The sequence below is a fragment of the Montipora foliosa genome, chromosome 10 (genome assembly GCF_036669935.1).
Source record: "Montipora foliosa isolate CH-2021 chromosome 10, ASM3666993v2, whole genome shotgun sequence".
Lineage (NCBI taxonomy): Eukaryota > Metazoa > Cnidaria > Anthozoa > Scleractinia > Acroporidae > Montipora > Montipora foliosa.
In genome coordinates this window covers 9,526,618-9,543,534 of record NC_090878.1, presented here as the reverse complement: position 1 = coordinate 9,543,534, position 16,917 = coordinate 9,526,618, and the positions used below count along the sequence as shown (strand labels likewise).

The window sequence follows — 16,917 nt, the reverse complement described above, 5'->3', positions numbered from 1 at the left end:
ACATGTACTTTGAAGCCCTTACCGGTTTGCATTGTAGCTTGTCAGATTCACATGCATGCTCCGCTCCCTAGTGACAATCGCATCCAGACTTGGCAGCAAGAAAGCTTTTTTCGGATTATACCAGTTGAGATCAATTCCATTCACAATTCGCTTCCGTTTTCTCTTTGTTCCTGGGACTGAAAATGAAAACACAGGGAATTCAATGCACAAAGTTGTTTCGACAGGGTGCTTCTTTCGTGATGAAAATCATTATAATCAATGTATGGCAGTTTAACTTCACTAGTAATTTTTTCGAAGACAAAAGAACAATTTATGTTGCAAACGCTGTTGAAAAACGATTGAGAGCGTTGACCGGAGTAGATTGTTAACGGAATAGATTGGAGTTCAGAATTTAGAAGAAAATGATTTGCTACTCGATTATCGGTTTAGCTTCCGAAAACAACGAGGAACAACATTGTCTATACTTGATTGTACAGAGAGCATTCGGCTTGCTATTGACTATGCATATATATATATATATATATATATATATATATATATATCACAGGCATTTGATCACAACTTCCCATCAGTAGTGCGATCAAATGCCTGTGATAACCATTCATATTATGGGATCCAGCGAAAAGAAGTATGTTGGTTGGGCATTATCCTAAGCAGGCGAATGCAATTCGTTTCGGTCAACGCTTCAGATTCAGAACCTTTAGAAATCTCAAACAAAGTTCATTCATGGCTAAATCTTATGGCTCAAGCTTTTTCTCCTTTATGTAAACGATGCTAAATCCACATAGATTGACAATTTATGCATCCAAGACTTGTTCTGTAACTTTTTTTGTCAAGCTATAAAAGAGGTGCCTGTCCAAAAAGAGTATTCAAATCGCTCTTAATGATACTGCTATAGTTAGGAATGATCACACTATATCCTCGCAGTTAGTGATGTGGTAGTCTAGTGGTTAAGTGATAAGTCTCTGCTTACGAGCCAGAAGGCTCATCAGGCCGGCGCTTATCTCCGGTTTCTGTAGCATGAAGCGACTAGGAGTATTTATACTCCCCCCTGGATGGGATGCTAGTCCATCACAGGGTTACCCCCAGCATTACGCCGGTACCCATTTATACACCTGGGTGGAGAGAGGCACCGTGAGAGTAAAGTGTCTTGCCCAAGAACACAACACAATGTCCCCGGCCAGGCCCAGAACCCAGACCACTCGATCCGGTGTCCAGCATACTAACCACGAGGCCACCGCGCCTCCCAAAGTGGTTAAGTGGAGGGGTTATTAATTACACTTTCCCAGGTTCGAGTCCTGCGAGTCCAGACATTAGGGTTCCACTTTTAAAAGAAATATGTTCATTTCCCATGATCCCTATCACGCTTTCAGTGTCCAAAATGAGCGATAATCCTTCACTTGGAAGAAATTGACAATTAAGAATAATCCTTCAATTCAGGGAGAGGCTTGGTTGCTTAAAATTGCAGCGTGTAAACGCAGCTTATTATACATGCAAAACACTAGTTTAAAAGTCTCAAAGTTCGAAACTTTGACGTCACTTTATCCTCGATCCAGCTCTCCCAAGACTTTAAAGTTAGTAATGGCGGACCATTCATTAGGAAAATTCCAATCAAAATAAGCAGGCGTCTTTTTAAAATGAGGACTTAAAACGTCGGTCACTTAGTGTTGACTTCACATGGTTTTGAAATACAAAGAAAAAATAGAATTGATTTTTGATCACAATAGCACTTTAAATCTACATGTCTAATTTTACCCCATCTATATCTATCGAACTGCAACAAGGATGGCATCGATCCAGTCGACAGCGACAGATTCACGGATTACCGTTTTGAATACCGGGACAAGAGCCGAATAGCAACTTCGCATTATGGTTGCTGGTGGTGGGTCAAGATTACAATTCCACAGTTTAGGGGCACACAACTCAGTCTGTCCGCCAGATAGCTAGGACAGAGGTTGTTAAGGACGTTCGCGCCCAAAACGTTCCCACGTACAGATTTTTTTTAAACTTGCCACGCAGAAAGGTAATGATCTACTTTTGCCAAAAAGGCAAAAAAAATGGGGGGTCACCGTGTTCGTTTTCGAGATCATGAGGTGCATTTTTAGAAGATTGCGTTACTTTAAGACGATCTTAGCTTACAACTGTCAGCAATAAAAAAGCTACATGAGTGAAATTTAGATCAGGTAAACGTACTCAGTTCAACATAACTAATATAACTAAATTAACCTTTGCAGCTGATGTCTTTTTCTGAGGTGAAATAGGCCTTGAAAACCGACACATATTAGTGTAAGAAAGAAAACTTCGGTCGCACGAGAGCATAAAAGGCCAAATATTTGTAACTTCGCACGTACAGATTTTTTTTGTTTTTTGTTAAAATGGACAAAATCAAGAAAGGAAGTGATCTACGGAAAGAAAAATGGGGGTCACCTAGCATTCAAGAGAGTAAAATCGCTGCGAAGTTCTCAAAGCGATCGTCTATTCGCACTGTCACGCCATTGCGTGACATTTCCGAGAAGACATGAGTCCAAAGCTATCCCATGATGCCACATACTTTCATGTTCCATTCTTGTGGAAAATTTTTGCGCCTTTAGCATCGTGTTTACCTGTGTGGTCTACAATGCATGACGTGTGCGTGACATGTGCGGAAAGATGCGCAGTAGCAATGGGCGCGAACGTCCTTAAGGGCCGATTTACACGGTACGACTTTGTCGCATGCGACAACGGCTTACGACAGGCCCACGACATGATTTGCGATTGTTGGGTACGTCAGAAAAAATGTCGTAGCATTTTAAAACATGTTTTAAAACGCTGCGACAATCGTAAGTCCATGTCGTAGGCCTGTCGTGAGCTTGTCGCATGCGACAAAATCGTATCGTGTAAATCGGCCCTAAGTGATTTAAAAACTAGCAAAAGAATTTTAAAAACAATACGATAACTAACCGGAAGCCAGTGTAGGTCAAATCTGGCGGCAGTGTTCTGAACTTTATTGAAGCTTCTTCAACTGCGTTTTCCTAAAGCCGTAGAGTAAGGAATTGCAATAGTCTAGTTTAGATGTTACGAAAGCATGCACAGCAATTTCACTAGACTCCCGTGTGAGATATTTTCTAATCTTTGATAAGTTCCTAAGCTGGTAAAATGATGATCTGCAAATGTCTGAGACGTACAAGTCGAATAACATGTTGTCATCAAGTACTGCTCCCAGACTCCTAGCATTGGCGGTGGTTGTCAGCCTCTCATTACCAGTACTGAAGTAGCCTAAGGGTGGACGAGAATGGTACTTCGAGTAAATAAGCATAATTTCTGTTTTGTCATGATTGAGTTTCAGCTCGTTTACGTCCATCCAATGACATATATCAGTGACACAGTTCTCTACGCGCAGCCTTGCAGCATCGACATCACAATCCTTGAACGATATGTAGAGCTGAGTATCATCAGCATAGAAATGATAAACGAGACCATGATTTCGTATTATCTCAGCAAGTGGTGCGGTATACAATAGATACAAAATGGGACCTAGAACAGAGCCCTGCGAAACCCCCACAATCAGATCCCTTACCGACGATTTTGTATCATTAATTTCGACAAACTGAGATCGACCAGTCAGATAAGAATGAAACCACTGCAGAACAGTTCCCGTAATGCCAAACGAACTCTCCAGACGTGAAAGTAGCAAAGAATGATTAACAGTGTCGAACGCTGCTGACAAGTCCAATAACAATAGGAACACATTGTCCCCCCTGTCCAATGACAGTAAGATGTCATCTGTGATCGTTAGCATTGCGGTCTCTGTACTGTGGTGCGCTTTGTATGCAGATTGAAAACTTTCGTGCAAGCCATTAAACGTAAGATAATTATTCAACTGCACAAATACAGTCTTCTCTACAAATTTTGAAAGAAACTTCAAATTGGACACCGGGCGGAAGTTGGAAAGTTGCTTACAGTCAGCATTCGGTTTCTTCAGTAGCGGACGCAACGAAGCAATCTTAAGATCCTCTGGCATCGATCCAGTCGACAGCGACAGATTGCCGGATTACCGTTTTGAATACCGGGACAAGAGCCGAATAGCAACTTCGCATTATGGTTGCTGGTAGGGGGTCAAGATTACAAGCCTTGATAGTGGAACCTCTGATCAGTTTCAAGACGTCATCATCAGTGACCAAATCAAACTCACTTAACCGTGACAGGCAGGCCGGCTTGATCAGACCAGGGAAGTGAACAAGTCCACTTTTCCTAAATGCAAGCTCTTCACGAATCCTTTCTATCTTGGCAGTGAAAAAATCTGCAAAATCATTAGCAAGTTGTTGATCATTATCTGCGGAAGGATAACGCTTCACAGTTTGCCTTTGCAGTAACGTATCTATTGATCGAAAGAGAAGCCTGGTGTCATGGGCGCTGTCACGGACAACCGACGAATAATAGAATTCCTTGGCTTCGTAAAGGATTGTATTCACAACACTAAATTGCTCTATGTAGCTCAATCTGTCCGACTCAAGACGGCTAGAGCGCCACCTGCGCTCTAACCTGCGCCTCTTCCTCTTCTCATTGCCAATGTCCTCGTTATACCAGGGGGCGTTAGGAGGAAGAACGATGGTCCGAGATTTCACCGGAGGCAATATGTCCATGGTATCACACAAGACGTTATCATACCTGTCAACCATCAACTCCAGCGAGAGATCACTGACATCTGCTAGCAGGCTAGAAGAGATGATCCTCTCATTAAAGGCCTCAAAATCAAAGTTCCTGAGCCGGCGGCTAAAAACAGACTTTCGTTCATTGAGCGGTTTATAGCCAGAAATAAACTGCTCCATTACAACAAGTTCAATGACTTTCAAAGCCTCCGCGTCCATTCTAGAGATAACAAGGTCTAAAATATGACCACTCCTATGGGTGGGAACAGTCACATGTTGTTTCAGACTAAACAACTCCAATAAACTGCCAAAATGTGCCGCATATCTGTCAGCCGTATCATCCATGTGGAAGTTAAAGTCGCCAAAGATAAGCAACTCCTCTGAGCAAACAACAACCTCCTCCAGCAAAGCAGAAAACTCCTCAAAGAACAAGCCGATTGCAGCACCAGTCCCCGGTGGACGATACACTACCAAAGCACTGATAGATTTACGATTTATAAATGTAACGTCCATACATGCAAATGATCTAAAAAGAATGCTGGCACATTCGTGTCTTAGTACAAAAGCATTGTTTGTAGAAAAGTCCCACACCTCCAACAGTCCCAACCGGTCTTGGAGTATGAACAAAACGGTAACCACTCGAGCAGAGCTCTTCAATAGTAACGTCATCTCCCTTCAGATGCCACCATGTTTCCGTGATACCCAACAAATCAACCGCATGATCAACAACAAAATCTTTGATAACCAGAGTTTTGTTCCAGACCGATCTAGCATTCAACAGGCACGAAGTAAAGTTCTTGCAGAACCGCGCATTGGGAACTTGGTTAACACGGTTAAGAGAGCGAAGATTATTTAAATTGGCACTCATATAAGAACGATAATAATTACGCAGGCGAGTGCTTGAGATGTGGACAGGTATCCCGTGTAAGGTGTTCTGAAAAGACACTCGATTGACATTTGGCGCAGTTGAAAAGACTGCTGACCGTGAAGACAACGCAGCGCAGTGCCCACGCGAACAATGACTTGAGATGGTTGACTGGTCGTCATGATTTGTAGGCCCAGGATTCAATTTAAACACCAAGTCGCCTTCCAGTATGCAATAAAATGTAGCGGATGAATTTGAGTAATACGCACACGGGCATTTGCCACCCTTGAATTTCCGCACAAGTGTTAAAATAGCAATTCGAGGACTTGAATAGATATTTGCATCATTCCGATTCTGCTAGTATGACAATAGCTTGCGATGCAAGGAATCCGCTCTATTGCTTGTAGAATAAGCAGTACAAAATTCAAAAGGCGAATTCAGCTCCAACCCGATTTCGAAATCAGGATTTTCAGCGAAAGTGATGGTCGTAATGAAAGAGAAATCGCTCCAATTTGGACTCCCAGAGGTTACAGATAGCTTGATAACACTTGGAAAACCAGTGGAACCAAAATAAAAGAAAAACAGAACAAAAATAACAGACCGATGGTAGCCGTGGCTTTTTCGACTTTGGTGCGTGATATTTAAATATTGTTTATCTGCACTATCTGAAGTATAAAAACCAGAAGAAAAATGGGACACTTCGGTTTTAAAAATAACCAATACCAAAATCTCATCACAAGACGCAGAGTCTTTTCCCTGTTTGTTTTTCTGGTGGGATTATTTTTGCCGACTGATTCACGGCGTTACTGAATTGTAACTGAGAACTGTCCACCTTGGATCACTGCTCCACTAAAATAACGCTACTGACTGCTGGTGCTTTGCTGAGACTGAGCCGGGGCTCTTACTTCAAAATGTAGTTCCTCTTCAGTTTTGTTTTTGCAGAAACTGAAGCCGCGCGCTTGTTACCCTCCACTGTGAAGTACTATTGTTCGTGTCTCTGATTGGACGAACGATGTATTTTCGTAGCCGTTTGCTTTTCTGATTGGTTGATTATGTATTTCGCACGAATTTTACGCGGGGTTTTTTTCATGTGTAATCTCAGTACGTATGAAATGAAACCATTTAAGTTTTCAGTATGACCGTGATTCCATACTTACTTCGCCTCTGACCAGGATCCAGAGGATCGAGTTCAAGGCAGAAGAAAGTCCACTTTTATGCCCTCGCCGTTTAAGAAGAAATTAAATTTCTAGATAAAAGCCCAGCAATGCGCTACAAAAGAATCCAAAAGTGTTGTTTACTCATTTTATGGCCAACACGAGAGAGCCTTTGTCGCCTCTTGCATCTCATCTTGGTGACTTTAATTTTATTCATCATTTTTCGTTTGTTGAGCAACATTTTTTGCACCCAACATCGCAACATCACCTCCCTACACTCCAGTTTCTACTCCAGTAAAACGATTTCAGCTTCCAATGGGGTAACCTTGAGGAATTAAAGTGCTTCCTTACATTATGAAAATCCGGCTGACCTGCGTAAATTGATACACTTCCTGTATCACAAAATCTAAAATGCAACGTATCAACAAGACTGGGTATAGAGTTTCATTTCGCAGCATAGTACATTTTAGAACATTTCGTTTGTTCATTGCTACAATTCTTTCAAAAAAGGATCAGCGCGTGATTCGTAATCCGCGAGTTTATCTTATCAAGAAAACAACAAAGTCAAAAAGTGTTGAAAAAGCCATACTAAAACCATGAAACATCAACAAGAGGAAAAACGGACCAACAGATTTGGCAGCTTGTGTTCTGCGTCTGGTTTGCTGTTGTATCTTGTGTGTTGTATCGCACTGATTCATGTGGAACTCAGAATACAAGAACAGCATCGACTGATATCACACTCAGTAACATCCTGTGATCAGCTGGAGACTAAAATCCTACGAAAAGTACAGCAGAACTACAGAAAATGGCGAGATGATAGAGATCAAGGGAGGCAAACAAGAGGTCAGTTATTCCAGGATTCTTGATATACATATGAGATTTTTAAAGGTATCGCTGTTAGTTAATCCTGGTTTTAATTGTAAAAGCAGTTCAATATTTATATATTTATGCCATTCAAATTCACTGGAGATAAATCAAACAAAGTCTGCTTACTGTCAGCCGTATCATTATCATGTATCGTGGCTTTTAGCTTTGAATCATGTAACTTTTAATACTTATTTGCACTGCTAGGACAGGCATATCAAAAATGCCCTGTGGAATATTCTCAGTAGCAACCAGTAAGGTGGCGAGTATTCACTGCACTTTTTGAATTTAGCCATCAAATGCATCTGTCGAAAAAAATTCTTGATATCAATTTCATGTTTTCATAAGGTTATCAACACACCTGGTCCAGACAAACACGAGCTTCACCCGAACAGTCGCAACTGAAATCTGTCCAATCAGCCTCTGATGTAAAACTGCTGATCAATCAAGAGCTTCAAACACTGCAAAACCAAATTTGTGGCAAAGATGAAACTCTCTGCCGATCAGGAGCAAAAGGAAATAGTGGGAAACGAGGAAGACCGGGAACCAGGGGCAGACTAGGACCCCCTGGGAGACCCGGGCCACAGGGACCTCCTGGTAAACACGGCCCAGTGGGACCTCAAGGACTGATAGGCATGAAAGGGGATATGGGAATTCCGGGTAATACTGGTCCCGCGGGACCAACCGGCCCGCCAGGACGAAAGGGCGCTAAAGGTGAGCCGGGCCAGTCCATCTCAGCTCCTTCTCTGCTTCAGCCTCCAACGGAAACCACGATCAATGAAAGTCAAACAGTCATCTTGAAATGCACACCTAATGGAAACCCATTACCGAAAGTCACGTGGTCTAAGCTGAATTCATCACTTCCGGCTGGACGACACGTGATTGAAGCCAGCGGTGCTCTAATTCTGAGGGATGTTAGATCACGAGACCAAGGAGTTTATAGCTGCAGAGCAGAAAACTTGTTGGGAAGCGCTAATGCTACAGCTAAACTGACTGTTCAGTGTAAGTTGCCTTGGTCATTTATTTTTCGTCAGTTTTTTTCAGGTGCTAATTCATTTCAAATCTTGAGTAAAAATCAGTGCCAGAAAAATAAGTTTGTTAAATATTGATAGAGCACTTCAAAAGTTGCTTTTTTATGCATTCGAAATTTGCATCAAGCAAGCATTTACCCGGTAACTTGATTGTTCCTTTTTTGACAGTCGTTCCTCGGCTTTTCTTGCCATCCACCGAAATATTGGCAGAAGACGAACAAAATGTCACCATCCCCTGCAATGCTACCGGTCAGCCGCATCCTAGGATCACATGGTCTAAAGCATTTGGTCGCTTGCCAGTCGGGAAAACAATAGTGACGAAGGGAAACTTAATAATATACAATGTGTCAAAGAAAGATAGAGGTATATACATTTGTAAGGCGGTGAATATTCTAGGATCGACAAGAGGAGTGGCTCAACTCGCAGTATTTTCTCGTCTGCAATTTAAAGTCCGTCCTCCCAACAAAGTTACAATTGCTTCATTTGGTTCAACTGTTCGATTGCCATGCGCGACCGAAAGTGAACTTAGAACCACTATCACGTGGACCAAGGACGGCAAGTCTTCACTTCCCTCATATTCCAATGGAACTCTCGTTCTTGAAAATATAAAGAAATCTCATGAAGGATCTTATACCTGCAGAGCCACAAATGCACTGACAACAATACAGGCTAAGGTGAAAATAGATATTCCTGTTAATGCAACATCCTGCGCTGTAATACGGAAGTACGTCAGCAGCTTAAGCGGAAATTACGTCACTGATCCAGATGGCCCAGGGGGTCTGGCACCCTTTACAGTGTACTGCGACATGACAGACAAGACTGGTGTTGGCGTGACAGTCATCAGTCACGACAGTGAAAGCAGAACCTATGTCAAAGGTTATAGCAGTCCAGGTAGCTATTCACGTGACATTCATTATACAGGAGCAAGTTTGTCTCAGCTGGCGAGTCTCACCAGAGTCTCTTCACATTGCGAACAGTTTATTAAGTATGAATGTTATCATTCAGTGTTGCTTTTGAATAACTATCCATACGGATGGTGGGTGTCACGTGATTCTGTTAAGATGACGTACTGGGGTGGAGCGTCAGTCAGTGGTAAGTGCGCATGCGGGATGACCAACTCATGTGCAAACTCCGGGTATGGTTGCAACTGTGACGCGCAAGGTTGGGTGTGGCGTGAAGACAGTGGTCTCCTCACAGATAAGACACGCCTTCCAGTCAAACAACTCAGGTTTGGGGATACCGCCACACGAGGAGAAAAAGGGTATCACACACTGGGTAAACTAAAGTGCTATGGCATACCTTGGGAAACATGACGTAACAGCCAAAGTTCATGAACAAATTTACTTTAAATCTACATGCCTAATTTTACCCAACCTAACCTATCGAAGCGCAACAATGAAAAACGTGAATTCAACAATATTTTTTAAGGACCTTACCCAGGAGGTCAAATGAAGGAGAAGTACATGGTCTTATGAGCCAAAAGGAGAAACAAGTCTTGTTTAATATAATGTGATACTCCGTTGCATACTGCTGCTGTGGCAGACCTAGTTATTGATCAATCGGAACCGCAAATAGTTTGAGGGACACTTCAAATCATTAATCCTTAAAAATGAAATCAGATTTCAGCGCGGTCGTAACCACGTCATTACAGACCATAAGTCCACAAATTAAATGCCAAGTTAACATATTTTAATACAATTTTAAGTTCAAGTATTTTCGGGAAACGTTTTTTCTCTTGTCGGGTTCAATAAGTTAACGATACTTTTATGACTTTTATCGTACTCAGAAGATCTCGATGGTTTCCATGTAAATGTATGTTCATTTAAATCGAATCGAGTTTAATCATTGTAAACTAGTTATAGCTGTCGCTAAAGTGCCAACGAGCCAAGCTTGCGTGATCTGGCGCCTGGCGGCTGCAAACATCACGCGGCGTACTCGTGCGGCACTCTCATTGGTTATCGCTACGGTCAACATTTCATCGCTTTGGTCTACATTACAGCTTTTGGTCTACATTACACTCAAATTTGAAGCGCTTCTGAGATCTCGTCCGCCTAAAAATCTTCTCGCGGCTCTATAAGCTACCGCCTCGCCAGGCCTTCTGTCTTCAGAAGGCCTGACTCGTTGGCAATTATGCACTGCTCATCACCCTATAACGGGTACTTTGAAAGTGCGAGTGTGTCGATATTACGATGTTCCAAGCATAGTATAGGGACCATGGGCAAATATTACATAAATAAGCTAAGTGTGGGCATCATTTTAATGTCCCAGTGTTTGAAATGCACCAATCCTCTATCATTTGCATTTTGTGTATTTTCGAAACGAAAGCCGTCACGGACTAACTTGAAAAAAGATTTATTTCTAGGTCATCTTCAACCTCCTTTCGATAAAAATTAAAAAGACCTTGCGACTTTGATTTTAGAATTTGATGACGTCACTGTCACTTGGTAACAAGATGTCATCGTCTGAAGCACTTAGAGGGCCACTAGGGAGAATACTTTTATAGTAATAGGTTAATAGGTGTTACCCTCTTTAAATCAAGGTTATTGTTATTGTTATTTCCCTTCGATGTATTCTCCTGGCCCGGCGACGTTTTGGTCTCTGCTGCCTTGTTGTACAGAATGCTATTAAAGGAGACATTCCGGAGCACTTAGTGACTTTTAGGTCAACCTTAAGAGACTTACACGGACCTTACACTAAAAACCGCTACTTAGCCAGAATCCCTAACCCGAGAAAAGATTGGGGTAAAACAACAACGTATTATACCTGTATATGCGATTGGACAGTTCTTCCCAATGCCTTAAGGAAGGCTATATCATGTAAAAATTTTAAACGTGATATTAAGAATTTTTAAATCGCTCAGTATTTTTTTTAGCGTGCTTCGGAAAACCTATTGCACTTTCATTGATGGAGGAATTCGTTTCGATTAAAGAACGAAAGAACCAGGACAAGTCAAAAGAAAATCATAGGCTTACTTATTTTATACAGCCTTTAATGATTTTGAAACTATTTATCTGAAGAAGCAAAGTGGCCAAGTTTCCGACAACATTAATTGCGAAATATATGTTTACTCTTGAATCCCATCTCTTAGTAACTACGCCAGAAGGGAACACTATGATGGTTGCTGTAGATACGTATACGATATTGATATATAAGGCAACCATAGTGTTATTTTAAAAGTAGTATAAATAAATGAGTGCCTGACTTTACCAATGCTAACCATCCGCATCCCCTTTGCCATCAAATAATTAAGAACATTACGTACATACAAAATAAATCCATCTGAGAGATTTGTAACAGAAATTATAAACCATCATCCTCAGGGCAAGGATTCCTATTTCTCTCGTCTGCAATTATTAAGTCAGTTGTAAGCAACTTGTTACGTTTGCTGTAACTGTGCAAATATAAGACCGAGGGGAAATCATCAGAGGTTGTTTTTGTGTTATTTCTTAATGTTGTTCACCATTGCAAATTGATTATGGCGGCCATATGCAGATATTTCGTCAATAGATTACATTTAAGGGTATCTCGTAGTGTCCGACTTGATCTTGGAGTATTTCCTTGATCACCCGCAAAACCGAGATTGAAACACTGACCTCGGTAGAATTTGATGACATCGAGGTTGCAATACGCATGCGCTGTATTTCCACCATCAATCTTGGGTTACAATAACAACCTCCTCTCGCTCGCTCCAGGCGATAAAAAGAGGAGAAACCCTGGGAACGACGCATGAGACCAAACAACGCAACGAGCCTTTTTGCGCATGATTTTCGAAAATTCTCTGAATTTGCTTACTATGTTGTTACACATATTACAAGGGGCCCCACATTGGAACTGAAGTGCTTCCTGTGCTCGCTCCATGTGAAGAGGTTGAGGGAATAAGTTGCTCAACTATATCGTTCAATTTGGTCTTTTTGTACCTCAGGGTGGACATGTCGATTTCACAAGTACTTTGAAACGCTTAATTAACGTACCGGTTTGTATGGTAGCTTGCCAGATTCACCTTCTCCGCCTCCCCGTGAAAATTGCACTCCGACTTGGCAGCAAGAAATCTTTTGTCAGATATCACCTTTTGAGATGCATTTAATTCAATATCCGATGTAGTTTTGTCATTGTCCCTGGGAAAAATAAAAACACTGGAAATTCAATGCACGAAGTTTTTTCGACAAAGTGCCTCTTTAGTGATGAAAATATTATCAGTGAATGGCAGTTAAACTTCAACATTATTTTTCTTGAAGACAAAAGAACAACTGGCGTTTTGCGCGCTGTTAAGGAGGCTTTGTAAACGCTGCCCGGAGCAGAGCGGAAGAAGAAGCTTTATTGCACTCTATTCTTGCCTTAATATTAACTAAACAAATAGAGTATTGGCTGCCTGGAATAACCCTAAGAGCTAGCGCAGTCAGGCAGCCGGGTAACTTATTAATGGAAACTGTTGATTACAATAAATTAAATTACAGGTCAGCCAGAAGGCACAAACACACATGCATGCAGAAACATGTACGTACAAAATACAGACAGACAGAGACAGCAAAAAGGAACTGAAGTGTAATACACAGTATAAACATGAATTAATATAACGACTAGAACTTAGAATTAAATTTTTCGAAGCCCGGCCATAGTTCGATAAATTAAAGTAAAAGCAAAGTTCATAGAAATAGTACCTATAAACAGATAACACTAGATTACAAGGAATTGAGATGAATGAAATGACAAAACTTACGCAAGTATAGTATCATTAGAAAAGACACAACTACCCAAAAACAAAACCATTCCTTATAGTCTAAAATAAGATCAAGATTAATCGAGTCCTAAATTTAGATAAAGAAAGGGTTTTCGTACACTCCTTACAATAGTTCCAAATATTTTTAAGCACCTCTTGTGTTGTAGCTGTCTGTTTTTAACTATTGTAAAGAAAGTATCAAAGACAGAGGGTAAAAATCTACCAAAACAAGATCAGGCAACTTGAAAATGATAAAAAATTTTGAAAATTGGACTGGAATACTCATCGAATTTAGAAGTAAAGTGGTAAAGTGAAGTGGTGCATTTATATAGCGCCTTGATCACAAACGTCTCAAAGGCGCTTTACAATGATCAATTTGCCCCTAGCGCACTGGAAGCAGATACAGGCGCCAATGGCAGCCGCTTCCAAGCAGTCCACGCATGCTCGGAACAGCAAAATGGTTTAAGGGACACTGCAAATCATTAATCCTTGACAACGAAATTAGATCAGATTTTAGCTGGGTGGTAAGCACGTGTTTTCAGCACGTAAGTGCAAAACTTAAGTGTCACTGAAGTTAACCAATTTCAAGAATCAATATTTTAAGGAAACGCTTTTATTTCAAGTCAGATGCACTAAGTGAAAGAAAATTGCGTTTCAAAATGAAACTCGTGTGACCTGGTGAAATTTGACATGTAAATTCCAAAGATTCTTTCACCATCCTCGAAGATCTCAATGGTTTCTATGCAAATGTATGTTGTTCATCTTAAATCGAATCAAGTTTAATCATTGCAAATTTTGCAATGATTAACTGATAAAGGGCACTTTGAAAGTTCAAGTATGTCGATATTACGATGTTCCAAGGCGTAGGGACCATGAGCAAGTTTGTCTCAGCTGGCGAGTCTCACCAGAGTCTCTTCGCATTGTGAACAGTTTCTTAAGTATGAGTGTTATGATTCAGTGTTGCTTTACAACAACTATGCATACGGATGGTGGGTATCACGTGATTCTGTTAAGATGGAGCATCAGTCAGTGGTAATTGCTCATGCGGGATGACCAACTCTTTTGTAAACCCCAATTATGGTTGCAACTGTGATAAGATCGACGCCGTATGGCGTGAAGACAACCTTCTCCTCACAGACACGACACGCCTTCCAGTCAAACAACTCAGGTTTGGGGATTTCGGCCCACACAACAACCGAGGTTACCATACATTAGGTAAACTGAAGTGATATGGCATAGTGTGAACTTGGGAAAGATGACGTCACGGCAAAATATTCAGGAAACAATTTATTTTAAATCTACATGTCTAATTTTACGCAATCTAATATATCTACCAAAGAGCAACAATGAAAAACGTGAATTCAACAAAATCTTTGAGGATCCTACGCTGGAGGTCAAATGAAGGACAAGTGATATTTTGAGGGAAAGAGAGAAACTCATGAAACATTGCTTTCGGATTCTTTAATATTATGTGAGACATCATTACATACTGCTGCTGCGGCAGATTTAGTTCTTGATAAATCGGAACCGCAAATACTTTGAGGGACACTTCAAATCATTAATCTTTAAAGTTTAGTTAGATGAGATTTCAGCTAGGTGGAAAGCACGTGATTTACAGAACAAAAAGCCGCAACTTTAATGTCAAATCGACCAATTTTAATACAATTTTAACTATAAATGTTTTCGCAAAACATTTTTTTTGTTTTCTTTTCAGATCCACTAGTTTTTCAAAAGGAACATCATTTCACCTAGTGAAATTTACTTAGTGAATTCCAAAGATTCGTTCATGGTCCTAGAAGATCTCAATGGTTTCTATGTAAATATGTACGTTTATTATAAATCGAATCTAGTTAAAGATTGTCAACAATGCACTGATTATCCGATAACGGGTACTTTTAAAGTGTGTCGAGTGAAGACAGTGGTTTCCTCACAACCAAGAGACTTTTAGGGATCAAACAAATCAGATTGGAAGATGTTAATAGCTGGAACCAAAAAGGAACACCAACAGGGCGTCTCCATACAAAGCACTGTAAAATTGAGTATCATGTTTCGACAAATAACTTTGAAACGATGCACCAAACAGACCTGAGACTTGGAGGAGTTACTTATGTATTAGTCTTTAACAACATTTTCATTTTCTTGCCTTCTTTCTTTCAACGATTTTGGATTTCATTTTTTAATGCGTTAAAACACACCGGTGGCTCAGTTGGTTGAGCACCGCGCTGCCATGCGGGAGGTCGTGAGCTCAACTCCGGCCGGACCAACACTCTGGGTCTTAAGATAACTGAGGAGAAAGTGCTGCCTTTGTAATTACATCCGCAAATGGTTAAACTTTCATAAAACCTGTGGGACGTTAAAAATCCCATACACTAGTCGAGAAGAGAAGGGTATGTAGTTCCCGGTGTTGTGGTCTGGCCTTTCCTTCAACAATGTGGTCGGCTTGGGGTAATCTTCTGAATGGGCTACTGATCGATGAGACCACATAACAGCAAAACAGACAGTGGTCAAACTGAAGGAGTCCAAGTGCTGAAACGGGTGAACTAAACTAAACTAAACTGAACTAAACTGTGAGAACTGTTTCACGTGACGTCACGGAAGCCATGTTGGCGTTCCTAAACAAAAGAACAGCGGCCATTTTGGTGTCCCCAACTAATCCTCCGGGAATTGAGCTCTATTATCGTGCTAACGTTTTCTTTTGTTTTGTTTTTTCCTTTTTTTTCTTTTGAAAAACAAGGTTACTGATCACGTGAGTGAAAACAGTTTATAGAACAACTTCACAGTTACAGTAAAAGCTCCTTATAAATGCAAACACAGACTAGTCACTATCGACACATCTACAGATCCACTTTATCCTCTTTGTCTCTTATTAGTTCTATTTAACTTCTTTTATTTTTGAAGTAGTCGAAATTGCCAGTCCAATGAACTTGTTTGTCCGTTTCCCAGCCACTTCCACTGAAATTTGTCCTCCGGGTTTTAAAGACAAGTGAATCACACTAGGAAGAAGTAATCGTTCAACGTAATACCATTAAAACACACTCATTAATTATACTTCGATATCACTCACATTTTGGTTACTTTTCCAAAATTCGTTATTATCAAGGATTTCGATATAACGAACCCTCGATATCACGAATCAATTGCCCTAGTCCATTGGCACTTCGTGAAATAGAGGTTCCACTGTAGATCACTCCAAATTTCAAATAGACCACGCTATATCCAGTAGATCCACGTTATTTCCGATCCAACAGCCCGTTCCAAAACAAATTACCCTTATAGCTACGTAAGTCACCTATTGAATTTATTTGTAAACATTAAGAGATGTTCACCGGTACATTATCCGTTGTTATGAATGACCCATCCAGACTTCAACTGGCTGCAGAAACATTTACTTGTTTTCTTCCTTACTTGGCAAATTTTTATATCACTCAAATTAAAAACTACCTCTTCTAAAATCACCATACTTCGGCGCCACATGGTATTCAGAGTAAACGCTTAAAGAAGCGCCTTGTTATTTTTACTCCGTCTTTCCCGGGGAAACGCTAGAGCTTAAATTTCGGCTTCGTCCTTTTTTGCGTTCAGTCACCAATCGCACTCAAGATTGTACAACGTATTCGCGAAGTTAACCAAAGCCCATACGTGGCATGGTTGTACAAAGGCG

The 16,917-nt window shown here is 40.8% G+C and overlaps 2 protein-coding genes across 2 annotated transcripts; one reads left to right on the top strand and one right to left on the bottom strand.

Annotated features, from left to right (window-relative positions):
- Positions 1-3,983: 3,983 nt before the first annotated feature.
- On the bottom strand, positions 3,984-5,297 carry LOC137972504 (uncharacterized). Its single transcript, XM_068819258.1, has one exon. The coding sequence runs from the start codon at positions 5,295-5,297 to the stop codon at positions 3,984-3,986; it is 1,314 nt and encodes a 437-aa protein (XP_068675359.1).
- A 1,797-nt stretch (positions 5,298-7,094) lies between these two features.
- Positions 7,095-11,188, top strand: LOC137974010 (roundabout homolog 1-like). The gene is made up of 3 exons (XM_068820929.1): positions 7,095-7,490; positions 7,860-8,513; positions 8,711-11,188. The coding sequence occupies exons 1-3, from the start codon at positions 7,244-7,246 to the stop codon at positions 9,853-9,855; spliced, it is 2,046 nt and encodes a 681-aa protein (XP_068677030.1). The 5' UTR covers positions 7,095-7,243; the 3' UTR covers positions 9,856-11,188.
- The last annotated feature ends 5,729 nt before the right edge of the window (positions 11,189-16,917 follow it).